This window comes from Dryobates pubescens, chromosome 5 (genome assembly GCF_014839835.1).
Source record: "Dryobates pubescens isolate bDryPub1 chromosome 5, bDryPub1.pri, whole genome shotgun sequence".
NCBI lineage: Eukaryota > Metazoa > Chordata > Aves > Piciformes > Picidae > Dryobates > Dryobates pubescens.
The window spans coordinates 2671691-2693399 of NC_071616.1; the positions used below are offsets into that span (position 1 = coordinate 2671691).

General features: G+C 55.1%; 1 protein-coding gene across 1 annotated transcript in view; it reads right to left on the minus strand.

Moving 5' to 3' along the window:
• Positions 1–21709, minus strand: part of HSD17B12 (hydroxysteroid 17-beta dehydrogenase 12) — a 109626-nt gene that overhangs the window by 2030 nt on the left and 85887 nt on the right. The window contains 4 exon segments of the mRNA XM_054161416.1: positions 30–179; positions 5433–5498; positions 12691–12772; positions 19726–19760. Coding sequence (XP_054017391.1) covers positions 30–179; positions 5433–5498; positions 12691–12772; positions 19726–19760 — 333 coding nt within the window.

The following is a 21709-nucleotide window of genomic DNA, read 5'->3' on the forward strand; positions in this document are numbered from 1 at the left end:
CTCCCTGCCAGCCCCCCGTGCCGACTCACCATGAGGGCGTGGGGCAGGCAGCCGTTGGTGCGGGGCTGCAGCCCCACGGTGCCCAGGGCAGCTCGCACGTAGGTCTCGGGGCTGGGCTTGTCGAAGCTGGGCTTGCGGATCTTGGACAGCTTGGTGGCCACGTAGTAGGGGAGCACGCTCTGCAGGGGGGAAGGGGCATGTCAGAGCAAGGGCTGCATCCAAACCCCACCCACAGAGCCACCCAGCAACGAGGAGCAGGCTGGCAGTAGGCTGATTTCGAGCCCAAACAGGCTGGCGTCCCAGGTCTGATCCCAGACACCAAAAACATTTTAACAGGGTGCTGCTTAGCATCACAGGGCTGGAAGGGAGCTCAAGGTTCAGCCAGGTCCAACTCCCCTGCCATGGGCAGGGACACCTCACACCACAGCAGCTTGCTCACAGCCACCTCCAGCCTGGCTGCAAACACCTCCAGGCAGGAGGCTTCCACCACCTCCCCGGGCAGCCTGTGCCAGGCTCTCACCTCCCTTGCAGCTTCTCTGCTTGGGAAAGTGGTGAAGAACCCAAGGCAGGGCTCTCAGTGCCTCAGTCTGGCATCTGCACAGAGAGAAACACAAAGGCAGGAAGAAGGAGGAAGAAAGGAAACACCAGGAGACCTGGAACATTCAAACTGTAACTCCACAGGAGGGCTTGGAAGGCAGAGAAGTCAATACCACAGGAGAAATCCTCAAGGACAGAAGGAAGGATCAAAGGCTTTTATAGGCTTGTGGTGCCATGGACAGTGGCACTGAGGCACCCTCAGCAGAACTGCTGACAACACCAAGCTGTGTGGTGCAGCTGGAGGGAAGGGATCCATCCAGAGGGACCTGGACAGGCTGCAGAGCTGAGCCCAGCACAGCCCCATGAGGTTCAACAGGACAAAGGGCAGGGTCCTGCAGCTGGCTCAGAGCAATCCCAAGCACTGATACAGGCTGGGCAGGGACTGGCTGGAGAGCAGCCCTGAAGAAAAGGACCTGGGGGTGCTGGGGGAGGAGAAGCTCAACAGGAGCCAGCAGTCAGCACCTGCAGCCCAGAGAGCCAAGCAGAGCCTGGGCTGCAGCAAGAGAAGTGTGGCCAGCAGGGCCAGGGAGGGGATTCTGCCCCTCTGCTCCACTCTGCTGAGACCACAGCTGCAGCTCTGGGGCCAGCTCTGGAGCCTCTGTGCCAGGAAGGATCTGGAGGGGCTGGAAGGTGTCCAGAGAAGGGCCACGAGGAGGAGCAGAGGGCTGGAGCTGCTCTGCTCTGGAGACAGCCTGAGAGAGTTGGGGTTGTGCAGGCTGGAGAGGAGAAGGCTCCCAGGAGACCTTCTGGTGGCCTTCCAGGATCTGCAGGGGGCTGCAAGAAAGCTGGGGAGGGACTCTGGAGGGTGTCAGGGAGGGATAGGACTGGGAGGGATAGGACTGGGGGGGATGGAGCAGAACTAGAAGTGGGGAGATTGAGATTGGCTGTGAGGAAGAAGTTGTTGCCCATGAGGGTGGTGAGAGCCTGGCACAGGCTGCCCAGGGAGGTGGTGGCAGCCTCCTGCCTGGAGGTGTTTGCAGCCAGGCTGGAGGTGGCTGTGAGCAAGCTGCTGTGGTGTGAGGTGTCCCTGCCCATGGCAGGGGGTTGGGACTGGCTGAGCCTCGAGGTCCCTTCCTACCATATTGATTCTGTGTTTCTATGATAGTGATCACAGAATGGCAGGGGTTGGAAGTGACCTCTGAAGATCACCAACTCCAACCCCACTGCCAGAGCAGGATTCACCCAAAGCAGATCTCACAGGAACATGTCCAGGTAGACCTTCAAAGTCTCCACAGATGGAGCCACCCCCCCCTCTCTGGGCAGCCTGCTCCAGTGCCTTGCCACACTCTGAGTGGAGTTCCTTCTCATCTTTAGCTGGAACTCCCTATGGGCAAGTTTATGCTGTCTGTTGTTTGGAAAGAAAACTGCTGGGGGGGTCTGAGAGCTACCTGGCAGAATGGCAAAGCAAGGGGAAGCAGCATGGGTGTATTGTTGCCTGGTGCCACCAAAGCATGTACGTGGTGGGGCAAGACAGAGCTAGATCCAAACCCACATCTCACCTACCCCCAGCTCATGCTAGTGGAGGGGGAAAGGGAAGTACATAGAGGGCAGCACACTGGGGAGCAACCCTCCTTCCTCAGCCATGAACTCACTTTCATGAGGAGCAGCTGAGGGAGCTGGGGGTGTTCAGCCCCCAAGGAGGCTGAGGGGAGACCTCCTCACTCTCTACAGCTCCCTGAAAGGTGGTGGGAGCCCGGTGGGGGTTGGTCTCTTCTCCCAGCTATCAAACTGAGATGAGAACATGAGAGGCAACAGCCTCAGGCTGCACCAAGGAAGGTTTAGAGTGAACATTGGGAACAATTTCTTCCCTGAAAGGCTTGTCCAGTCATGGAACAGGCTGCTCAGGGCAGGTGGAGTCCCCATCCCTGGAGGGGTTTCAAAGCCCTGTAAGGTGTGGTGCTGAGGGCCATGGCTTAGTGGCAGACTTGGGAGTGTTGGGTTAATGGCTGGACTGAATGATCTGGAGGATCTGCAGCTCCTTTCTGCTTTCCACACAGGAGGGCCCTGCAGGAATTGGCATGCTGAAAGCTCACTGTTTAAATGGTGATCTCAGCTGGAAGTGCACAACGAATGACACTTGTGAAGGTCACAGAGAGGAACTTCAAACAATCCAAGGGGGATCTGAAGGGCTTGAAGGAGATATGTCAGCTAGTCTTCACAGGAAGGGACCTGCAATATTCATTAGTGGCTCATAGTGGCTTAGGCTGGAAGAAGCTGACAAGGACACAGGCTGCAGTGAAATTAGTGTAATGAATGGAAGCTGTGACAGCTATTGGTCAGCAGGCCCACACCACTCAGGGTGGAGAGCCACTGTCCACATCCGGCTGGCGGCCAGTCACCAGTGGAGTCCCCCAGGGATCAGTGCTGGGCCCCATCCTCTTTAACATCATCATTGATGATATGGATGAGGGGGTTGAGTCAGTCATCAGCAAGTTTGCAGATGACACCAAGTTGGGAACAGATGTTAGTCAGTTAGAGGGTAGAAAGGCTCTGCAGAGGGACCTTGACCGACTGGACAGATGGGCAGAGTCCAATGGGATGGCATTTAATAAGTCCAAGTGCCAGGGGCTGCACTTTGGCCACGGCAACCCCATGCAGAGCTACAGGCTGGGGGCAGAGTGGCTGAGAGCTGCCAAACGGAGAGGGACCTGGGGGTGCTGATTGACAACTGCCTAAACATGAGCCAGCAGTGTGCCCAGGTGGCCAAGAAGGCCAATGGCATCCTGGCCTGCATTAGGAATAGTGTGGCCAGCAGGAGCAGGGAGGTCATTGTGCCCTGTACTCTGCATTGGTTAGGCCACACCTTGAGTCCTGTGTCCAGTTCTGGGCCCCTCAGTTTAAGAAGGACATTGAGACACTTGAAGGTGTCCAGAGAAGGGCAACAAGGCTGGGGAGAGGCCTTGAGCACAGCCCTGTGAGGAGAGGCTGAGGGAGCTGGGATTGTTTAGCCTGGAGAAGAGAAGGATCAGAGGCGACCTCATTGCCCTCTACAACTACCTGAAAGGTGGTTGTAGACAGAAGGGGGTTGGTCTCTTCTCCCAGGCAACCAGCACCAGAACAAGAGGACACAGTCTCAAGCTGTGCCAGGGGAGGTTTAGACTCGAGGTGAGGAGAAAGTTCTTCACTGAGCGAGTCGTTTGCCATTGGGATGTGCTGCCCAGGGAGGTGGTGGAGTCCCCATCCCTGGAGGTGTTCAAGGGGAGATTGGATGTGGCACTTGGTGCTATGATCTAGTTGTGAGGTCTGTTGGAACAGGTTGGACTTGATGATCCTTGGGGTCTCTTCCAACCTTAGTTACTGTGATACTGTGATACATCCAGGGGCAAAGAAAAGCAGGGCAGCCAGGAATCCAGCACAGGCCTTAACAACAGGACAGCCTGGGAACTGTGGGTGCAGAGTGGCTGATGTCACTCTAGCATTTCTGACCCTCATAAAGAAGTGGAGACACTGAGAACTTCCTTCTAGCTTTGCATACCCCAAAAGTAGGAAATCTTTCCCATGCTCTGTAATTTCATGCAGTGTTTGCAACCAAGGCTGGGAATTCCAGACATGTTTTGGAAGGAAACTTTAAGAGTGGTGATAGCAAAGTAAGATTCAACCAACCTGGGACTTGGTTTGCTTTTATGCTCCATCAGAAATAACTGAGAACATGGGAAGGTAAACAAATGAGAGGGGGAAAAAAAACCCTACAAGTTTCATTAGTAACTGGGCTGAGGCCAATGGGATGAGGTTTGACAGGGCCAAGTGACAGGTCCTGCACCTGGGTCACAGCAGCCCATGAATGCTCCAGGCCAGGAAGCTGCCCTGTGGAAAAGGAGCTGGGGGTGCTGGTTGGCAGCTGGCTGAAAATGAGCCAGCAGCATGCCCAGGTCCAGGTTTGGGCCCCTCACTCAAGTAGGATGTTGAGGTCCTGGAGCCAGGACCAGAGAAGGGCAACAAAGCTGGGGAAGAGTGTGGAGCACAGGGCTGGGGAGGAGCAGCTGAGGGAGCTGAGTTTGTACAGGCTGGAGAAGGCTGAGGGGAAACCTCATTGCTCTCTACAGCTCCCTGAAAGGAGGCTGGAGCCAGGTGGGGTTGGTCTCTTCTCCCAGAGAATAGGCAACAGACTAAAAGGAAAAGGCCTCAGCTTGCACCAGGGGGAATTCAAGGTTGGCCATTAGAAGAAAATTCCTCACTGGAAGGGTTCTCAAACACTGGAACAAGCTCCCCAGGGAGGTGGCTGAATCCCCCTCCCTGGAGATGCTCAAAAGACAGAGAGATGAGGGCTGTGCTTTAGCACCAGCCATGGGAGAAGCAGAGAATGGCTGGGCTGGATGATCTGAAAGGTCTCTTCCAACTGAAGGGACTCTCATGTGGAAACTCAATGTTCAACCAGTGAACCCAGACCATTACACACAAAGGGGTCTTTGAGGCTCCTGCTGGTTGCTGCTGCTGTGCTTCCACTAGCAGGTGACTCCCCAGTGCTGCTGTCCTCCTGAGCAGCCACCTATGGAACCTCTGCACAAACACTCTCCAGGAGTGCACTCCAGCAGGTGAAGCTGTATGAGCACCTATTCCACAGAGCTGCACACAAGCTCTATGGAGTAGTTTCTACTGAAAGGTTCAACCACTGCCTCCCCACCCCCAAACAAGCCCAACACCCCCCAAACAAGCCCGACACCCCCCAAAGCCCATCAACTCCCACCCCGCCGAGTTGTGTTTCCTGCTGCATTGCTCCCCAGCAGCCTAAGCAAGGATCAGAGGAAATCCTTACCTTTACTCCTAAGTGAAGATTGCTCTGGTTACCAGGACAGCCCTGTTGCTGTGGTAACCAGGCACACATCAGCTCCACTCACCTGCACAAAGATGCCCTTGCTCTTGTATTCCGCATGGAGGCCTCGGGAGAAGTAGTCCACAAAAGCCTGGAGAGCAGAGAAGAGTGGAAGGTGCAGCGTGCAGCTTTGGGGAGGGCACCTGGAGGGACTCTTCAGAGCTCCAGAGCAGTGTGAATAACCTTTACAAGCAGCTTTGCAGCCCTCACAGCAAAAAGGTTTTCCCTGGTGTTCAGATGGAACCTCCTGGGCTCCACTTTGTGCCACAAGGGAGGGGAAAAAGCAACCTGCAGCCTCCAAATAAGTTTTGACTCGTGAGGAACTTCTGTCAAGACAAGTTGGGTTTTCAGCCCCCCACCCTATGCTCAAGGTCCTTAGCAACCTATAGACTTGAAGCAGACTGAAGAATGCTCTGGAAGTCTCCAAGCCTCTAAATTCTAAGCTCTAAATAAGCAGAGAAGAGGGTAAAGAAAATGTCTTCTCCTTGGATATCAAACAATAAAGTCAGATGCTAAAGACATGGGGAGGGCAGTAATCATAGAATGGGTTGGAAGGGACCTCCAGAGCTCATCCAGTCCAAGCCCCCAGCAGGGACATCCCCAACTAGATCAGGCTGCCCAGGGCCTCATCCAGCTTCACCTTGAGTATCTCCAGGGAAGGAGCCTCAACCACCTCCCTGGGCAGCCTGTGCCAGTGTTCCACCACCCTCATGGTGCAGAACTTGTTCCTCACATCCAATCTCAGTCTGCTCTGCTCTAATCTCAATCCACTACCCCTGCTCCTGTCCCTGCAGGCCTTTGCAAAGTCTCTCTGCAGCCTTCCTGCAGCCCCCTTCAGGTCCTGGCAGGCTGCTCTTGGGTCTCCCCAGAGCCTTCTCCTCTCCAGGCTGAACACCCCCAGCTCCCTCAGCCTGGCCTCACAGCCAAGCTGCTCAGAGCTGCTGCTCATCTTTGTGCCCCTCCTCTGGAGCCTCTCCATCAGCTCCAGGTCCTTCCTGTGCTGAGGGCTCCAGAGCTGGACACAGCACTGCAGATGAGGTCTCCCCAGAGCAGAGGGGCAGAATTGTCTCTCTCCATCTCTGGCCATGCTGCTTTGGATGCAGCCCAGGCTGCCCTTGGCCTTCTGTGCTGCAGTCTCACACTGCCTGCTCCTGGCCAGCTTCTCATCCCTCAGCACCCCCAAATCCTTCTCCTCAGGGCTGCTTCCTATCCCCTCCTCCCCCAGTCTGTGTTGACAGCAATTGATCCTTCTCCTCTACTCTGGATTTCACCTGCAGATCCTGGAAGGCCACCAGAAGGTCTCCTGGGAGCCTTCTCCTCTCCAGCCTGCACAACCCCAACTCTCTCAGGCTGTCTCCACAGCAGAGCAGCTCCAGCCCTCTGCTCCTCCTCCTGGCCCTGCTCTGGACACCTTCCAGCCCCTCCAGAGCCTTCCTGGCACAGAGGCTCCAGAGCTGGCCCCAGAGCTGCAGCTGTGGTCTCAGCAGAGTGGAGCAGAGGGGCAGAATCCCCTCCCAGGCCCTGCTGGCCACACTTCTCTTGCTGCAGCCCAGGCTCTGCTTGGCTCTCTGGGCTGCAAGTGCTGACTGCTGGCTCCTGTTGAGCTTCTCCTCCCCCAGCACCCCCAAGGCCTTTCCTTCAGGGCTGCTCTCCAGCCAGTCCCTGCTGAACTCAGGGGGACAACTCCAAGCTGTCTGCTGAGGTCTTTCTGGAAGCTGAGTGTGAAGTCTCAGGATTGCTTAGGCTTGTGTCCAGCCCTTGCCCCAGCACTGCCAGCTCACCACTGAGCCATGGCCCTCAGCACCACATCTGCACAGCTTTGAAACCCCTCCAGGGATGGGGCCTCCAGCACTGCCCTGGGCAGCCTGCCCCAGGGCTTGACAACCCTTTGGGGGAGGAAATTGTTCCTCATGTCCAACCCAAACCTCCCCTGGTGAACATGAGGCTGTTTCCTCTGGTCCTGTCACTTGTTCCTTGGGAGGAGAGAGCAGCCCCCACCTGCCTCCTCTCAGGGAGCTATAAAGAGCCAGCCTGTGTGTCCCATTTCACTTGTCACAGGTGGGTTGGTAAAGCTGTCAGAACCCAGGACTGTGATTCCTCTAAGTGTCTTATTTCATAGGGAATTCTCCAGGGGAAGCTTAAAGAGTTGGACTGAGTCTGCTCCTGGTAATTAGCCAAAGCCATTGACCTAGACCTGAAGGATGCTATGCTTTGAAGCTTCTCTACATAGATGGGGGGGGGAAATGCCCAACCCTAGAAACTGCAGATCCAGTCTTTCTACAGCTCCATTAGGAGAGTCACTTTCATGCTTGCTAACCTTCCTGTGGCAGAGGAGCAGTGCTGAGAACAGCCAGGTTATTTTTACCTGTCACTGAGTTTTCTAGAGGGAGAAGAAGAAATGTTTGAGATTCTCACTAAAGAAAAGGGAGGTGGGGAGGAGGGGAAGAGAAAGACTAAACCAAAGCAGTGTCAGGTGGATTGTCACTAAAATCAGGAGCTCAGCTCACTCCATAAAGGCACCACCACCACCACAAAGTGACCTCCTGTGTTTAAACTAGGAGCCATGCTTCTCAGGAAGCAGCTATTCAAGAGCAAATTTGAGCAGCTGAAGCAAATTTCAGGCTTTTGGGGCTTCTCAACTGAAGCATCCCCTCCCTTGGAGTGAAGCAAAGAGTGTGCATTGATTCCCATCTGGAAAGATGAGGAGACCATGAGGATGGTCAGAGGGCTGGAGCAGTGGGTGCAGGCTGAGGGAGCTGGGGCTGTTCAGCCTAGAGAAGAAAAGGCTCCAGGGAGACCTCAGAGCAGCTTCCAGTCCCTGAAGGGGACTACAGCAGAGCTGGGAAGCAATTTTTGCCAAGGGCTGGGAGTGATAGGACAAGAGGCAATGGCTTTGAGCTGGAAGAGGGAAGATTTAGGTTGGAGATTAGGAAGAAATTCTATACAGGGAGGATGGTAAGACACTGAAACAGAGGTTGTGGATGTCCCCTGCCTGGATGTGTTCAAGGCCAGGTTGGATGAGGCCTTGAGTGACCTTATCTAGTCCCTGCCCACAGCAAGGAGGATTGGACTTAGATGATCTTTAAGGTGCCTTCCAACCCAACCATTCTATGATTCCATGAACCCATGTCACTGAGGAAATACAGGTCTCTCCTGACATGAATAATACCATGGAAGGCTTCTTCATCCTGGGCAGGTTCTGCTTAGACTCTAAATGCTTGAAGCATTTAAAGTAATCAGCTCCTGTGACTGAAACAAGCTGCAGTGCCACACTGCTGCTTTAATTCCACTGTGCATGTCTCTTGCAGATGCTTTTATCCCATACTTCAGTTCCATCCTCTGCAGCTAGACTTTGTCTTTCTGGTGTTGGACTCTTTTAGGGGAACATCTGAGAAACCACTCTGAGCATCTTTGGTACAAAACCAAGCTGCAGACCAAACTGTCCCAGTGAACTAAAACCACAGCTGCTAACTTTCACATGAAATGTGTCTAGATCTGGAGCAGCAGCTGCTGGGTTGGCCTGGGGAAGCAGACTGGAAGCTTCATCAATTCACAGAATGGTTGAGGTTGAAAGGGACCCTGAAGATGATTTAATTCCCAACCCCCTGCAAAGGGCAGGGACCCTTCCACTAGAGACCAGGCTGCTCAAGGCCTCATCCAACCTGGCCTTGGACACCTCCAGGGAGGGGGCAGCCACAGCCTCCCTGGGCAGCCTGTGCCAGTGTCTCACCACCCTCTCTGGAAAGAATTCCTTCCTAATATCTGATGTCAGTAAAAGGCTAAGTGGGGAGCATCTTAATGAGCTACAACTGAGCACAGGGGAGAAAGAAGCAAGGGCAAGCAGCAGAAGAGAAACACATAAACCATTTTGGGGCACCTGGGAGTAAACCCTGAGCTAGGAAAAGGGGCACTAAGGATCCTACAGTAGTTTCAAGAGGCATTTCAGAGACATAGAAGTCTTCTGATGCCTAAAGGATAGGGAGAGGCTAAGCTCTTCACTCTGCATGCACCACCACCTTGGTTCAACCAAAGGGCTAGGCAGAGGCAGCACCAAGTGGGCACTGCTCAGAGAAGATGGATGTGTTCAAAGCCATGGAGCCACCATGGATTCACTCAAGGGCACTGCAAAAACTTGCCTGCATGTAAGACTGCTGCCTATGATGGCTGAAGAACTGTGGAAGCTAGGGGAGGTCTTGCACAAGCAGAACAAGGCTAAGACAGCCCTCCTTGAAAAAGGCAATGATGATCAGTTCCTGGGAAGACTCTGGAGACTTCCCTCTTGGAATTCATTTCCAAGCATGTAAAGGACAAGAAGATACATTGGGAAGGGTCCCCACAGGTTTGCCCCCAGCAAATTGCTTTCTACCTTGGAGTGGACTAGTTTTGTAAATCAGAATGGTTTGAGTTGGAAGGGACCTTAACTATCACCCAGCTCCCACCTCCCCTGCCATGGGCAGGGACACCTCCCACCAGCCCATGTTGCTCAAGGCCTCATCCAAGCTGGCCTTGAGGACCTGCAAGGAGGAGGCAGCCACAGCCTCCCTGGGCAGCCTGTGCCAGAGTCTCCCCACTGGGAAGAATTTCTGCCTCATCTCCAGTCTCAGTCTCCCCTCTTCCAGCTCAAAGCCACTGTCCCTTGTCCTATCATTACAAGCCCTTGATCAAAAGTCCCCCCACCCCAGATAAAGGAATCATTTGAAAGCCAAGCAGGTACATGCTGCAATGACAAACCACTGGCCAGACTGAGCAGTGGCTGGGCCAGCAGGCTGAAATGATTAACAGCTTGACATGAAGCAGAGAACCCCACAGACCAGCACCAGGGCTCCTCTCAGGCACCTACATGATGGCATAAAGCACACCCTCTGCACATCTGAGAAGATGCTGGGTGGAGCAGGAGACAGGGCAGAGCTCCAGTCCAGAGAGACCCTAACAAACTGCTTAAGCATCGTGACATATCCCGGCTGGCACAGGGAGAAGTGGAAAGTTCTGCACATGGAGTGGTGCAAGGTCATGTCTTCATTTTGGCTGAGCAGCAGCCCTGCTGCAAAGGACCTGGGATGTGTGGTGGCTGCCAGGGTGAAGAGAAGCCATGCTCTCTGCAAGCACAAGAGTTGACCAGTTGGGTGATGGTAGCAGCAGGGAATGTTCAGCAGATGAAGGGAAGGTGGCTGTGTGGCAGTGACAAGGCCACAGTGCCCTATCCATTCTCCCACCAGAAATTAAACAATCCCAGCATAGTGAGGGTTGGAAAGGACCTCTGGAGCTCACCCAGTCCAACCCCCTGCCAAAGCAGGGCACCCACAGCAGCTTGCCCAGGAGCACAATGGCCAGGGGGGGTTGGAAGCTCACAAGGAGACTCCACAACCTCTCTGGGCAGCCTGCTCCAGGGCTCAGCATCAGTAAATTTGCTGACGACACCAAGCTGGGGGCAGGAGTTGATCTGCTGGAGGGTAGAGAGGCTCTGCAGAGGGACCTGGACAGGCTGGACAGATGGGCAGAGGCCAAGGGCAGGAGATTGAACACATCCAAATGCCAGGTACTGCACATTGGCCACAGCAACCCCATGCAGAGCTACAGGCTGGGGTCAGAGTGGCTGAGAGCAGTCAGGTGGAAAGGGACCTGGGGGTGCTGGTCGATGGTAGGCTGAACATGAGCCTGCAGTGTGCCCAGGCAGCCAAGAGGGCTAATGGCATCCTGGCCTGCATCAGGAACAGTGTGGCCAGCAGGAGCAGGGAGGTCATTCTGCCCCTGGACACTGCACTGGTTAGGCCACACCTTGAGTCCTGTGTCCAGTTCTGGGCTCCTCACTTTAGGAAGGAGGTTGACTTGCTGGAGCGTGTCCAGAGAAGGGCAACAAAGTTGGTGAGGGGTTTGGAACACAGCCCTGTGAGGAGAGGCTGAGGGAGCTGGGGTTGCTTAGCCTGGAGAAGAGGAGGCTCAGGGGTGACCTTATTGCTCTCTACAACTACCTGAAGGGAGGTTGTAGTGAGGCGGAGGTTGATCTCTTCTCCCAGGCAACCAGTACCAGAACAAGAGGACACAGTCTCAGGCTGTGCCAGGGGAGGTTTAGGCTGGAGGTTAGGAGGAAGTTTTACACAGAGAGAGTGATTGCCCACTGGAATGGGCTGCCTGGGGAGGTGGTGGGGTCGCCGTCGCTGGGGGTGTTCAGGGCGAGGCTTGACAGGGTGCTTGGTGCCATGGGTTAGTTGATTAGGTGGTGTTGGATGATAGGTTGGACACCATGATCTTGAAGGTCTCTTCCAACCTGGTCTGGTCTATTCTATTCTATTCTATTCTATTCTATTCTATTCTATCTTCAAAGCCTTTTTTGGCTCTCTCCAATAGTTCCTTGTCTCTCTTGAACTGGGAAGTGCAGAACTGGACCAGGACTCCAGGTGTGGCTTCACTAGGGCAGAGCAGAGTGGGGAGGAACCCTCCCTTGACCAGGCTCTTCTTAATGCCAGGAGGCCACTGGGCTTTTTGCCCACAAGGGCACATCGATGGCTCCTGGGGAACTTGTTACCCACCAGCACTCCCAGGTCCTGCTCCACAGAGCTGCTTCCCAGCAGGTCCCCCCTCACCTGTGCTGCTGCAGAGGGTGGCTCCTCCCCAGGGGCAGGACTCTCCACTTGCCCTTGGTGAAGCTGATGAGGTTCCCTCTGCCCAGCTCCCCAGCCTGGCCAGGCCTGGCTGAATGGCTGCACAACCTGATGGGGGGTCAGCCACTCCTCCCACTTTGGTACCACCAGCAAACTGGCTGAGGGTCCACTCTGTCCCCTCACCCAGGTCACTGACACAGATGTCAGATAAGACTGGACCCAGTCCTAGAGCCCTGCTGAACTTAAAGCAACTCATGAAGAAGGAGGACAAATGTTTGCTGCCAGCAAGCACTCGAAGCACCCTGCTTCAATAAACCCATGTAGATACAACACTGAAGATCCACATCTTCAGCAAGATGAGGGAAAAGAAGGCTTCAGAGTCAGGAAAAGGAAGTGTGGTGACCTCACTGTCCTTCCTCAGCCCCACACTAAGCTTGCCTGGAACACCACCATGCTCTTCCAGGCCAAAGCAGAATGCACCACACAAAACCGTTGTTGCCATGGCAGTAAAACCCTTGCACTGACTTTGCTCCTGAACTTCCACTACTGGAAAACTTTTCAAGCTGGAAGCTGGACTACTTCTAGTTCATGAAAGTGCCACTAGATGGACACCAAAACACTTCTTCCTGCAGGGCTGGCTTAAGTGTGCCACTCGACTGCAGCGTGGAGAACACCACCACTTACCTTGGTTGCAGAGTACAGAGTCAGCAGTGGAGTTGGATACATCCCAGCAGCTGAGGCAATGTTCAGAATGACCCCTTTGGATCTGAAAGGCAATGGAGACAACATCAAACACAGGAATCATCTTGCCTGCTCCAGGAGATTACTGCAAGCCTCAAGGGAGAAAACCCAGCTGCCGGTGAGAACACACTGGTAGGTGTGGGGCTGAGGGAGATGGTTTAGTGGTGGACTCGGTGGTGTTGGGTTAAAGGTTGGACTTGATCCTAAAGGGCTCTTCCAGCCTAAAGCCTGCTCTGATCTACAGAACCAGAGAGCTAACTGAGAGGGAGGTGGAAAGTAGAAGTAGTTTTAAAAGCTTGAAGCCAGTTAGGGTGAGCAGACTGTTAGAAGGTGCTAGCAGAGAGCCCAGCACAGGGGGAGATTAATTTCTGCTGCTTCCTCCAGCCTGTAGCAAACCCAAGGCAGCTGAGCTGCACAGAGCCAGCCTGTGCTGTGCCTGGTGCAGAGCCAGAGGTAGGCATCACACAGCTCACCTCCTGCAGCACCACACCTGAGTGCCTCCTCCTGTTTGTTCCTCTGCCTCCACCCTAAGCTTCTGCTGCCACCATGATTTAAGCAAGCAGCTTAAATCCAAAGGTCTTCAGTGATCAATTAAGACCTAAATTCATGTCACTCAGCCCAGCCCAGCTCCTGCTCTGGCACAAGTGTGAATGAAATGTGTGACTGATTCAGCTCTGGAAGTGAGATCACAGAAATTGTTTCAGCTGAAAAAAGGCCTCCCAGATCAAGCCCAACCTCAACCCACCACCACCATGGCCATCAAGCCATGTCCCAGAGAGCCACGGCCACACACCTCCCGACCACCTCTAAGGATGGTGCCTCCACCACCTCCCTGGGGCAAGGGGCTGCTGGGCCTGAAAAGAATCATTTCAGCCACTGAGGATTTCAAACACTTCTGCCAGAGGTGTGTGTGCTGGTCAGGACTGCTCACAGGTGCTGAAACAAAGCAGCAATGGAGATCAGACTACGTGTCAACAAGAGCACGACTTGAGGCGAGACTGCCACGCCGGCAGACCGTGGGGGCTGGAGCTCTTCCCATCAAGGCCAGGGCTGCTTCTGAGATTTACTGCTGAGCTCCAGTGAGGGTCTGCATTGGAATCAGCACTCAAGCAGCTTTTTGGAGACCACCAGACTAGAGAGCACTGTAAGGAACTTTGTAACGAGGTCAGACTGCTGTGTGAACAGGCTGAAGAATCCCAGCACGGAGGGGCTGGAAGGGACCTCTGGAGCTCACCCAGTCCAAGCCCCTGCCAAAGCAGGGCACCCACAGCAGCTTGCCCAGGAGCACAATGGCCAGGGGGGGTTGGAAGCTCTCCAGACAAGGAGACTCCACCACCTCTCTGGGCAGCCTGCTCCAGGCCTCCAGCACCCTGACAGGAAAGAACTTTCTCCTCCTGTTCAGATGGAACCTGAAGAACCTGGGAAAAGAAGGCTTCAGAGTCAGGAAAAGGAAGTGTGGTGACCTCACTGTCCTTCCTCAGCCCCACACTAAGCTTGCCTGGAACACCACCTGGAGTCTTGTCCAGGCTGAACAACCCCAGCTCCCTCAGCCTGTCACAGTATCACAGCATCACAGTAACTAAGGTTGGAAGAGACCCCAAGGATCATCAAGTCCAACCTGTTCCAACAGACCTCACAACTAGACCACGGCACCAAGTGCCACATCCAATCTCCCCTTGAACACCTCCAGGGACGGCGACTCCACCACCTCCCTGGGCAGCACATCCCAATGACGAATGACTCGCTCGGTGAAGAACTTTTTCTGTCCTCACAGAAGAGGTTGGCTCCAGCCCTTTGGTCACCTCCAGGTAAAAGGGAAAAGCTTAGCAACTCCAGCTCCAGTTGTCCTTCTTTGGGGGAACCACAAAGACACATTTCTGGGGAGGGAGCTGAGGAATGACCCCAGCATCAGTGCAGCAGAAAGACATTTGGGCTCCATCTGACTCAGCCATGCAGTCAGCAGGGGAAAAAAGAAGACAGAGCAAAACACCAAGTTGGTTAAGTTGAAGAGTGCCAGGCCAACACCCTCACACCTCCCCATCATTCTACCTTAAGTGGTCCAGAGCTGGAGCAGGCTATATTTAGCCATCTCCCTGTTGCTGTGGCAACCAGAGCCTGCTCTAGTTGCACACCAAGCAGAAAGAGGGAGCTTCCTCTCTGCTGTCATTATGCACTTGCTACTTCCCTGGCCATAAATACCAGAGTTTGATATTTGTCTAAAAACCATCAACACATTTGGGTGGTTGCTGTTCCCAAAGATCATGGAGCCTGAGGTTTTCTCCTTTGGGTGAGTCTCCCCTCTCAGACAGACAGCAGCAGGCTGAAAACAGAAAGGAACTGCTGATGGAAGTGGAACAGGAAGCTGCAGATGATGAATTGTCACTTGAAGTGCTCAGAGCAGGGAAGAGGAGCCCTGGCAGAGCATCTAAACAGCATTCCAAGAGGTGGCATTCAGCTGAGGCTGCCATGTTGGTGACAAATGAAAACTAACAGGCACAGCAAGATGCAGGGGTGGCTTCTCCTCACAGACCTGGATGCAAAACACACAAAGTCTGCTCTCCTTCTGTGTGTCTTGTAGCCTATCATCACCAAACCAGCATTCCAAGAAGGATTACAGATAGCTGCAGAACACTACAGCATGCTACAGGTCCCCAGGTGGCCAAGAAGGCAAACAACATCCTGGCTTGGATCAGGACTAGTGTGGCCAGCAAGACAGGACAGTGGTTGTCCCCTTGTGCTCTGCACCCTGAGGCCATATCCCAAAGATTGGGTTCAGCCTGGGGCCTCTCACTCCAAGAAGGCCATTGAGAGGCTGGAGCAGGACCAGAGAAGGGCAACAAAGCTGGGGAAGGGTCTGGAGAACAGGGCTGGGGAGGAGCAGCTGAGGGAGCTGGAGGGGTTTAGACTGGAGAAGAGGAAGCTGAGAGGAGACCTCATTGCTCTCTGCAGCTCCCTGAAAGGAGGTTGGATCCAGGCGGGTTTTGGTCTCTTCTCCCTAGTAACAAGTGATAGGACAAGAGGAAATGACCTCAAATTGCACCAGGGGAGGTTTAGGTTGGATATGAGCAAACAGTTCTTCACTGACAGAGTGGTCAAGTCCTGGCCCAGGCTGCCCAGGGCAGTGGCAGAGTCCCCATCCCTGGAAGTGTGAAAAGAGAACACGCAGAAGCGGTGCTGAGGGACACGACCTTGGCAGTGTGGGGTTGATGGTTGGCCACTATGACCTTAAAGGTCTCTTCCTACTTAAATAATTCTGTGCTTTAGTGGTGGACTTGACAGTGTTAGGCTAACAGGTGGCCTCAATAATCCTGGAGATCTTTCCCAGCCTTGTTAACTCTATGAGCCACCTCCTCAACACTCCTTGAACACATGAGAGGCAAAGATGGCATTCCCAGTCCAGTTTTAGTCTTAGAGCCTGGAGCCCTTTTTCCTAACCTAGTCCCCAAGGGAGACATTTGTAAGTTGGCCCAAAAGAACAATTGCTGACTACAGCAACCATTCATCCATGCCCCTGGACCTGGGGGTGCTGCTTGACAGCAGCTGAACATGAGCCTGCAGTGTGCCCAGGGGGCCAAGAAGGCCAAGGGCATCCTGGCCTGCAGCAGGAACAGTGTGGCCAGCAGGAGCAGGGAGGTCATTGTGCCCTGTGCTCAGCACTGCTCAGGCCACACCTTGAGTCCTCTGTCCAGTTCTGGGCTCCTCAGGTTAGGAAAGAGGTTGAGCTGCTGGAAGGTGTCCAGAGAAGGGCAACAAAGCTGGGGAGGGGTCTGGGGCACAGCCCTGGGAGGAGAGGCTGAGGGAGTTGGGGTTGCTTAGCCTGGAGAAGAGGAGGCTCAGGGGAGACCTCATTGCTCTCTCCAGCTCCCTGAAGGGAGGTTGTAGCCAGGTGGGGGTTGGTCTCTTCTCCCAGGCACCCAGCACCAGAACAAGAGGACACAGTCTCAAGCTGTGCCAGGGAAGGTTCAGGCTGGAGGTGAAGAAGAAATTCTTCCCAGCCAGAGAGATTGGCCCTTGGGATGTGCTGCCCAGGGAGGTGGTGGAGTCCCCATCCCTGGAGGGGTTTAGGAAGAGCCTGGCTGAGGCCCTTGGTTGCCATGGTTGAGTTGATCAGATGGTGCTGGGTGAGAGGCTGGACTGGATGATCTCAAAGGTCTTTTCCAACCTGGCCAACTCTGTATTCTGCTGGACACCCATGTCCTCCTGTGGCTACAGGCTCTTAGCAGTGTTGATGTGCAGGAGGTAGCAGCTGCTGGCCCTGCAAACCCAACTGAAATGGAAGCCATTTCCCTAGGACAGAAACCAAGGTCCTTGTGCCAATGGAGAGGACACACAGAGTGGCTCCTCAGGCACAGCAAGAAGCTCAACATCTGTGCTGGTTTTATGCTTTTTTAACCACTAGCAATCTTTTCTTTCCAAGCTGCTTCTTGAGCATCTGTCCTTGAGACGATTTTGGACACAGAAGCAGCTGAGGTGAGAGGGTGTCAGAGCTTCAGGGTTCCAGAAATGGATAACAACTTCAAAGTCTTGGAAACCAGCAGGTTTGGACTCACAAAGACACCTTGTTTGAAGTGGGAAACATTTCCTCTGCACAGAAGCACAGAATAGGAGGGGGTTGGAAGGGACCTCTGGAGATCATCCAGTCCAAGGACCCTGCTAAAGCAGCTTGCCCAGGAGCACAATGGCCAGGGGGGGTAGGAAGCTCTCCAGACAAGGAGACTCCACAGCCTCTCTGGGCAGCCTGCTCCAGGCCTCCAGCACCCTCACAACTAAGAAGTTTCTCTTCCTGTTCAGACGGGTTCCAGTTTGAACCCATTGCCCCTTGTCCTGTTGCTGGGCACCACTGACAGGAGTCTGGCCCCATCCTCATGCTGAGCACTGCTCAGCTCCCCTCTGGGGCTGCCCTGCTCCAGGCTCAACAGCCCCAGGGCCCTCAGCCTTTCCTCCGCAGCGATGCTGCAGTCCCCTGAGCACCTCTGCAGCCTCCAGTGGACTCTCTCCAGCAGTTCCCTGTCTCTCTTGAAGCTGGGGAGCCCCTGAGCACAAGACTTCAGATGTGAATGGAGTATGGAATGGCATCCAGAATGCCAGATGAAAATTCAGTGTCAAAGCAGCCAGCACTGGACACTAGAGAATTAATCACAAACCTTGCAGGGCTCTAAACCAGCTCCTGGCTCCCTGGAAAACCTGACCTTCAGCCTGAGACCACCCAAAGTGGTCCCAAAGTGCCATGTTCTATACAGCACTTCACCACAGGAGATGGACAGAAGTCTGGGAGAGTCAGCACAGGAGGAGGCCACAGAAGTGCTGGAGCATATCCAGAGAAGGGCAAGGGGTGTGAAGGGTCAGGAGCACAAGTCCTGTGTGGAGCAGCTGAGGGAGCTGGGGCTGTTCAGCCGGGGGGAAAGGAGGTTGAGGGGAGACCTTCTGGCTCTCTACAGCTCCCTGAAGGGAGGCTGGAGTGAGGAGGGGGCAGCCTCTTCTCCCTGGTGCCAATCAACAGGACTAGAGGAAAGAGAAGCAAGCTGCACCAGGGCAGGTTTAGGCTGAACATTTGGAAACATTTCTTCACTGAAAGGGTTCTCAAACACTGGAATGGTCACACTGGTGGAGTCCCCACCCCTGGGGGTGTTTACACAGCCTGTGGCCTTGGTGCTTTGGGACATGGAACTCTCCTGTGAAGAGAGACTGAGACACCTGAGGCTGTTTAGTCTGGAGAAGGCTGAGAGGGGATTCTATATTGTCTATAAATATCTGAGGAGTGGGTGTCAGGATGAAGGTGCCAGGCTCTTTTTGGTGGTGCCCAGTGACAGGACAAGGAACAATAGCTATAAACTGAAACACAGCAAGTTCTACCTCAACAAGAGGAGAGATCTCTTCACTGTGAGGGTGCTGGAGCCCTGAGGCAGGCTGCCCAGAGAGGTTGTGGAGTCTCCTTCTCTGAAGACTTTCAAGACTCACCTGGACATGTTCCTGTGTGTCCTGTGCTAGGTGACCCTGCTTTGGCAGATGGGTTGATTTCAAGAGGTCCCTTCCAACCCCTAACATTCTATGATTCTATGGTGTAGTGGTGACCTTGCAGTGCTGGGTCAAAGGCTGGACTGGATGATCTTGAAGGTCTCTTCCAGCCAAAGACCACAGGATGTTAAGGGCTGGAAGGGACCTCCAGAGAAGGAGACTCCACAACCTCCCTGGGCAGCCTGCTCCAGTGCTCTGTGACCCTCACAGGGGAGAAGTTCCTCCTCATGTTGAGGTGGAACCTCCTGTGCTGGAGTTGACATCCATTGCCCCTTGTTCTGTCACAGGGTGCAGTTGAGCAGAGCCTGTCCCTGTCCCCTCCCTCCTGCCCCCCAGCCCTCAGCTATATCTAACCATTTATTAGATGCCCTCTCAGATTCCGTGATTCTTTGACATCAGCTAGAAACCAGCCCACAGGGACCACATGGAACCTGTGCAGCTCTTGGATTCCACCTGGGAGCTAGCTGGGAAGTCAGCACACATCCTGTGAGGCGCCAGCAGCGCGCATTTGTTGTGAGGAGCTGGTCTCCGCTTCTGCTTTTGAAGCCATCACAGGCTTTGCCTCACTATACCTCCTACTGCCTGATGAGAAGAGAATCTTTGCATCCATTTTCCTTCCCCTGACTTAGAGGAATAGCCTTCAGAAGGTTATTCCCAGGCACTGTAACCACCCCCTCAGAATAGCAGGCTGTTCAGTTAGCGCCGGTGAGTCAGAAGGGCTTTTGAATTCTCTTCCAAAAGGAATCACCACAACAGTGGGGAGGGGGAGGGGAGGGGAGGGGGGAGAGAAAAAGGCTTCCACCAGCTGATGATTCATGCAGCAGCGGCGTGACTCACCCAGCGTTACTCTGCCATTACAAGCTGGGGGACTGGGCTGATTAGTCAGGGGAATGAGTTTTCCAAGGCAGGGCTCTCCCCCAGCCACCAGGATGACTCTGCCTGGGGGGTGCTGCTCTGACTCACCTGGCCAGCATGCCGGGCAGCACCAGCCGTGTCATCTGCAACGAGAAAACAAACAAACAGACAAGGAGGCAAACGTTGGTGAGGGCTGAGAAGGCAGAGAGCAGGCAGCAGGGAGGGAAGCCTCCCGCTCCTCCCAGGAGCAGCTGGCAGCCCCTCGGGCCGGCCCAGGCGGGGGGCCGCGGAGCCGTGCGGAGCCGTGCGGAGCCGTGCGGAGCGTGGGCAATTTGTTTTCATTCCACCTGGCTGCCTGGGCTCTGTCAAGCGGTGTGGGAGCTCTGCAGGGGGAGCACAGCCAGCCCCCAGCACAGCAGCCTCAGGGAGAGGAGAGGAAGAAGCACCTCTGAGCAACAGGAAAACATCAGAGTTCTATGGCCTGGGCACCATCCTTCCCTCCACACACACCACAGGAGCCTGCATCGCCCTGGGGGCTGCCTGGGCAGGAAGCCTTGCTCAGGGCCACCTAAGGGCCACCTAGGCAGGAAGCCTTGCTCAGGGCCACCTAAGGGCCACCTAGGCAGGAAGCCTTGCTCAGGGCCACCGAAGGGCCACCTAGGCAGGAAGCCTTGCTCAGGGCCACCAAAGAGCCACCTAGGCAGGAAGCCTTGCTCAGGGCCACCTAAGGGCCACCTAGGCAGGAAGCCTTGCTCAGGGCCACCAAAGGGCCACCTAGGCAGGAAGCCTTGCTCAGGGCCACCTAGGCAGGAAGCCTTGCTCAGGGCCACCTAAGGGCCACCTAGGCAGGAAGCCTCGCTCAGGGCCACCTAGGCAGGAAGCCTCGCTCAGGGCCACCTAAGAGCCACCTAGGCAGGAAGCCTTGCTCAGGGCCACCTAAGGGCCACCTAGGCAGGAAGCCTTGCTCAGGGCCACCAAAGGGCCACCTAGGCAGGAAGCCTTGCTCAGGGCCACCTAAGGGCCACCTAGGCAGGAAGCCTTGCTCAGGGCCACCTAGGCAGGAAGCCTTGCTCAGGGCCACCTAAGGGCCACCTAGGCAGGAAGCCTTGCTCAGGGCCACCGAAGGGCCACCTAGGCAGGAAGCCTTGCTCAGGGCCACCTAAGGGCCACCTAGGCAGGAAGCCTTGCTCAGGGCCACCTAAGGGCCACCTAGGCAGGAAGCCTTGCTCAGGGCCACCTAAGGGCCACCTAGGCAGGAAGCCTTGCTCAGGGCCACCTAAGGGCCACCTAGGCAGGAAGCCTTGCTCAGGGCCACCTAAGGGCCACCTAGGCAGGAAGCCTTGCTCAGGGCCACCAAAGAGCCACCTAGGCAGGAAGCCTTGCTCAGGGCCACCTAAGGGCCACCTAGGCAGGAAGCTTTGCTCAGGGCCACCTAAGGGCCACCTAGGCAGGAAGCCTTGCTCAGGGCCACCTAAGGGCCACCTAGGCAGGAAGCCTTGCTCAGGGCTACCTAAGGGCCACCTAGGCACGAAGCCTTGCTCAGGGCTACCTAAGGGCCACCTAGGCAGGAAGCCTTGCTCAGGGCCACCTAAGGGCCACCTAGGCAGGAAGCCTTGCTCAGGGCCACCTAAGGGCCACCTAGGCAGGAAGCCTTGCTCAGGGCCACCTAAGGGCCACCTAGGCAGGAAGCCTTGCTCAGGGCTACCTAAGGGCCACCTAGGCAGGAAGCCTTGCTCAGGGCCACCTAGGCAGGAAGCCTTGCTCAGGGCCACCTAAGGGCCACCTAGGCAGGAAGCCTTGCTCAGGGCCACCTAAGGGCCACCTAGGCAGGAAGCCTTGCTCAGGGCCACCTAGGCAGGAAGCCTTGCTCAGGGCCACCTAAGGGCCACCTAGGCAGGAAGCCTTGCTCAGGGCCACCTAGGCAGGAAGCCTTGCTCAGGGCCACCTAAGGGCCACCTAGGCAGGAAGCCTTGCTCAAGGCTGACTGAATTTACCGTCTTTGCCAAGGCTCAGGACAACATCCAACATATTTCAGCTAAGCCAAGCTGCTGTTAAGCTAAAAAGCACTGGTGGTGCAGGAAGAGCACCAAAC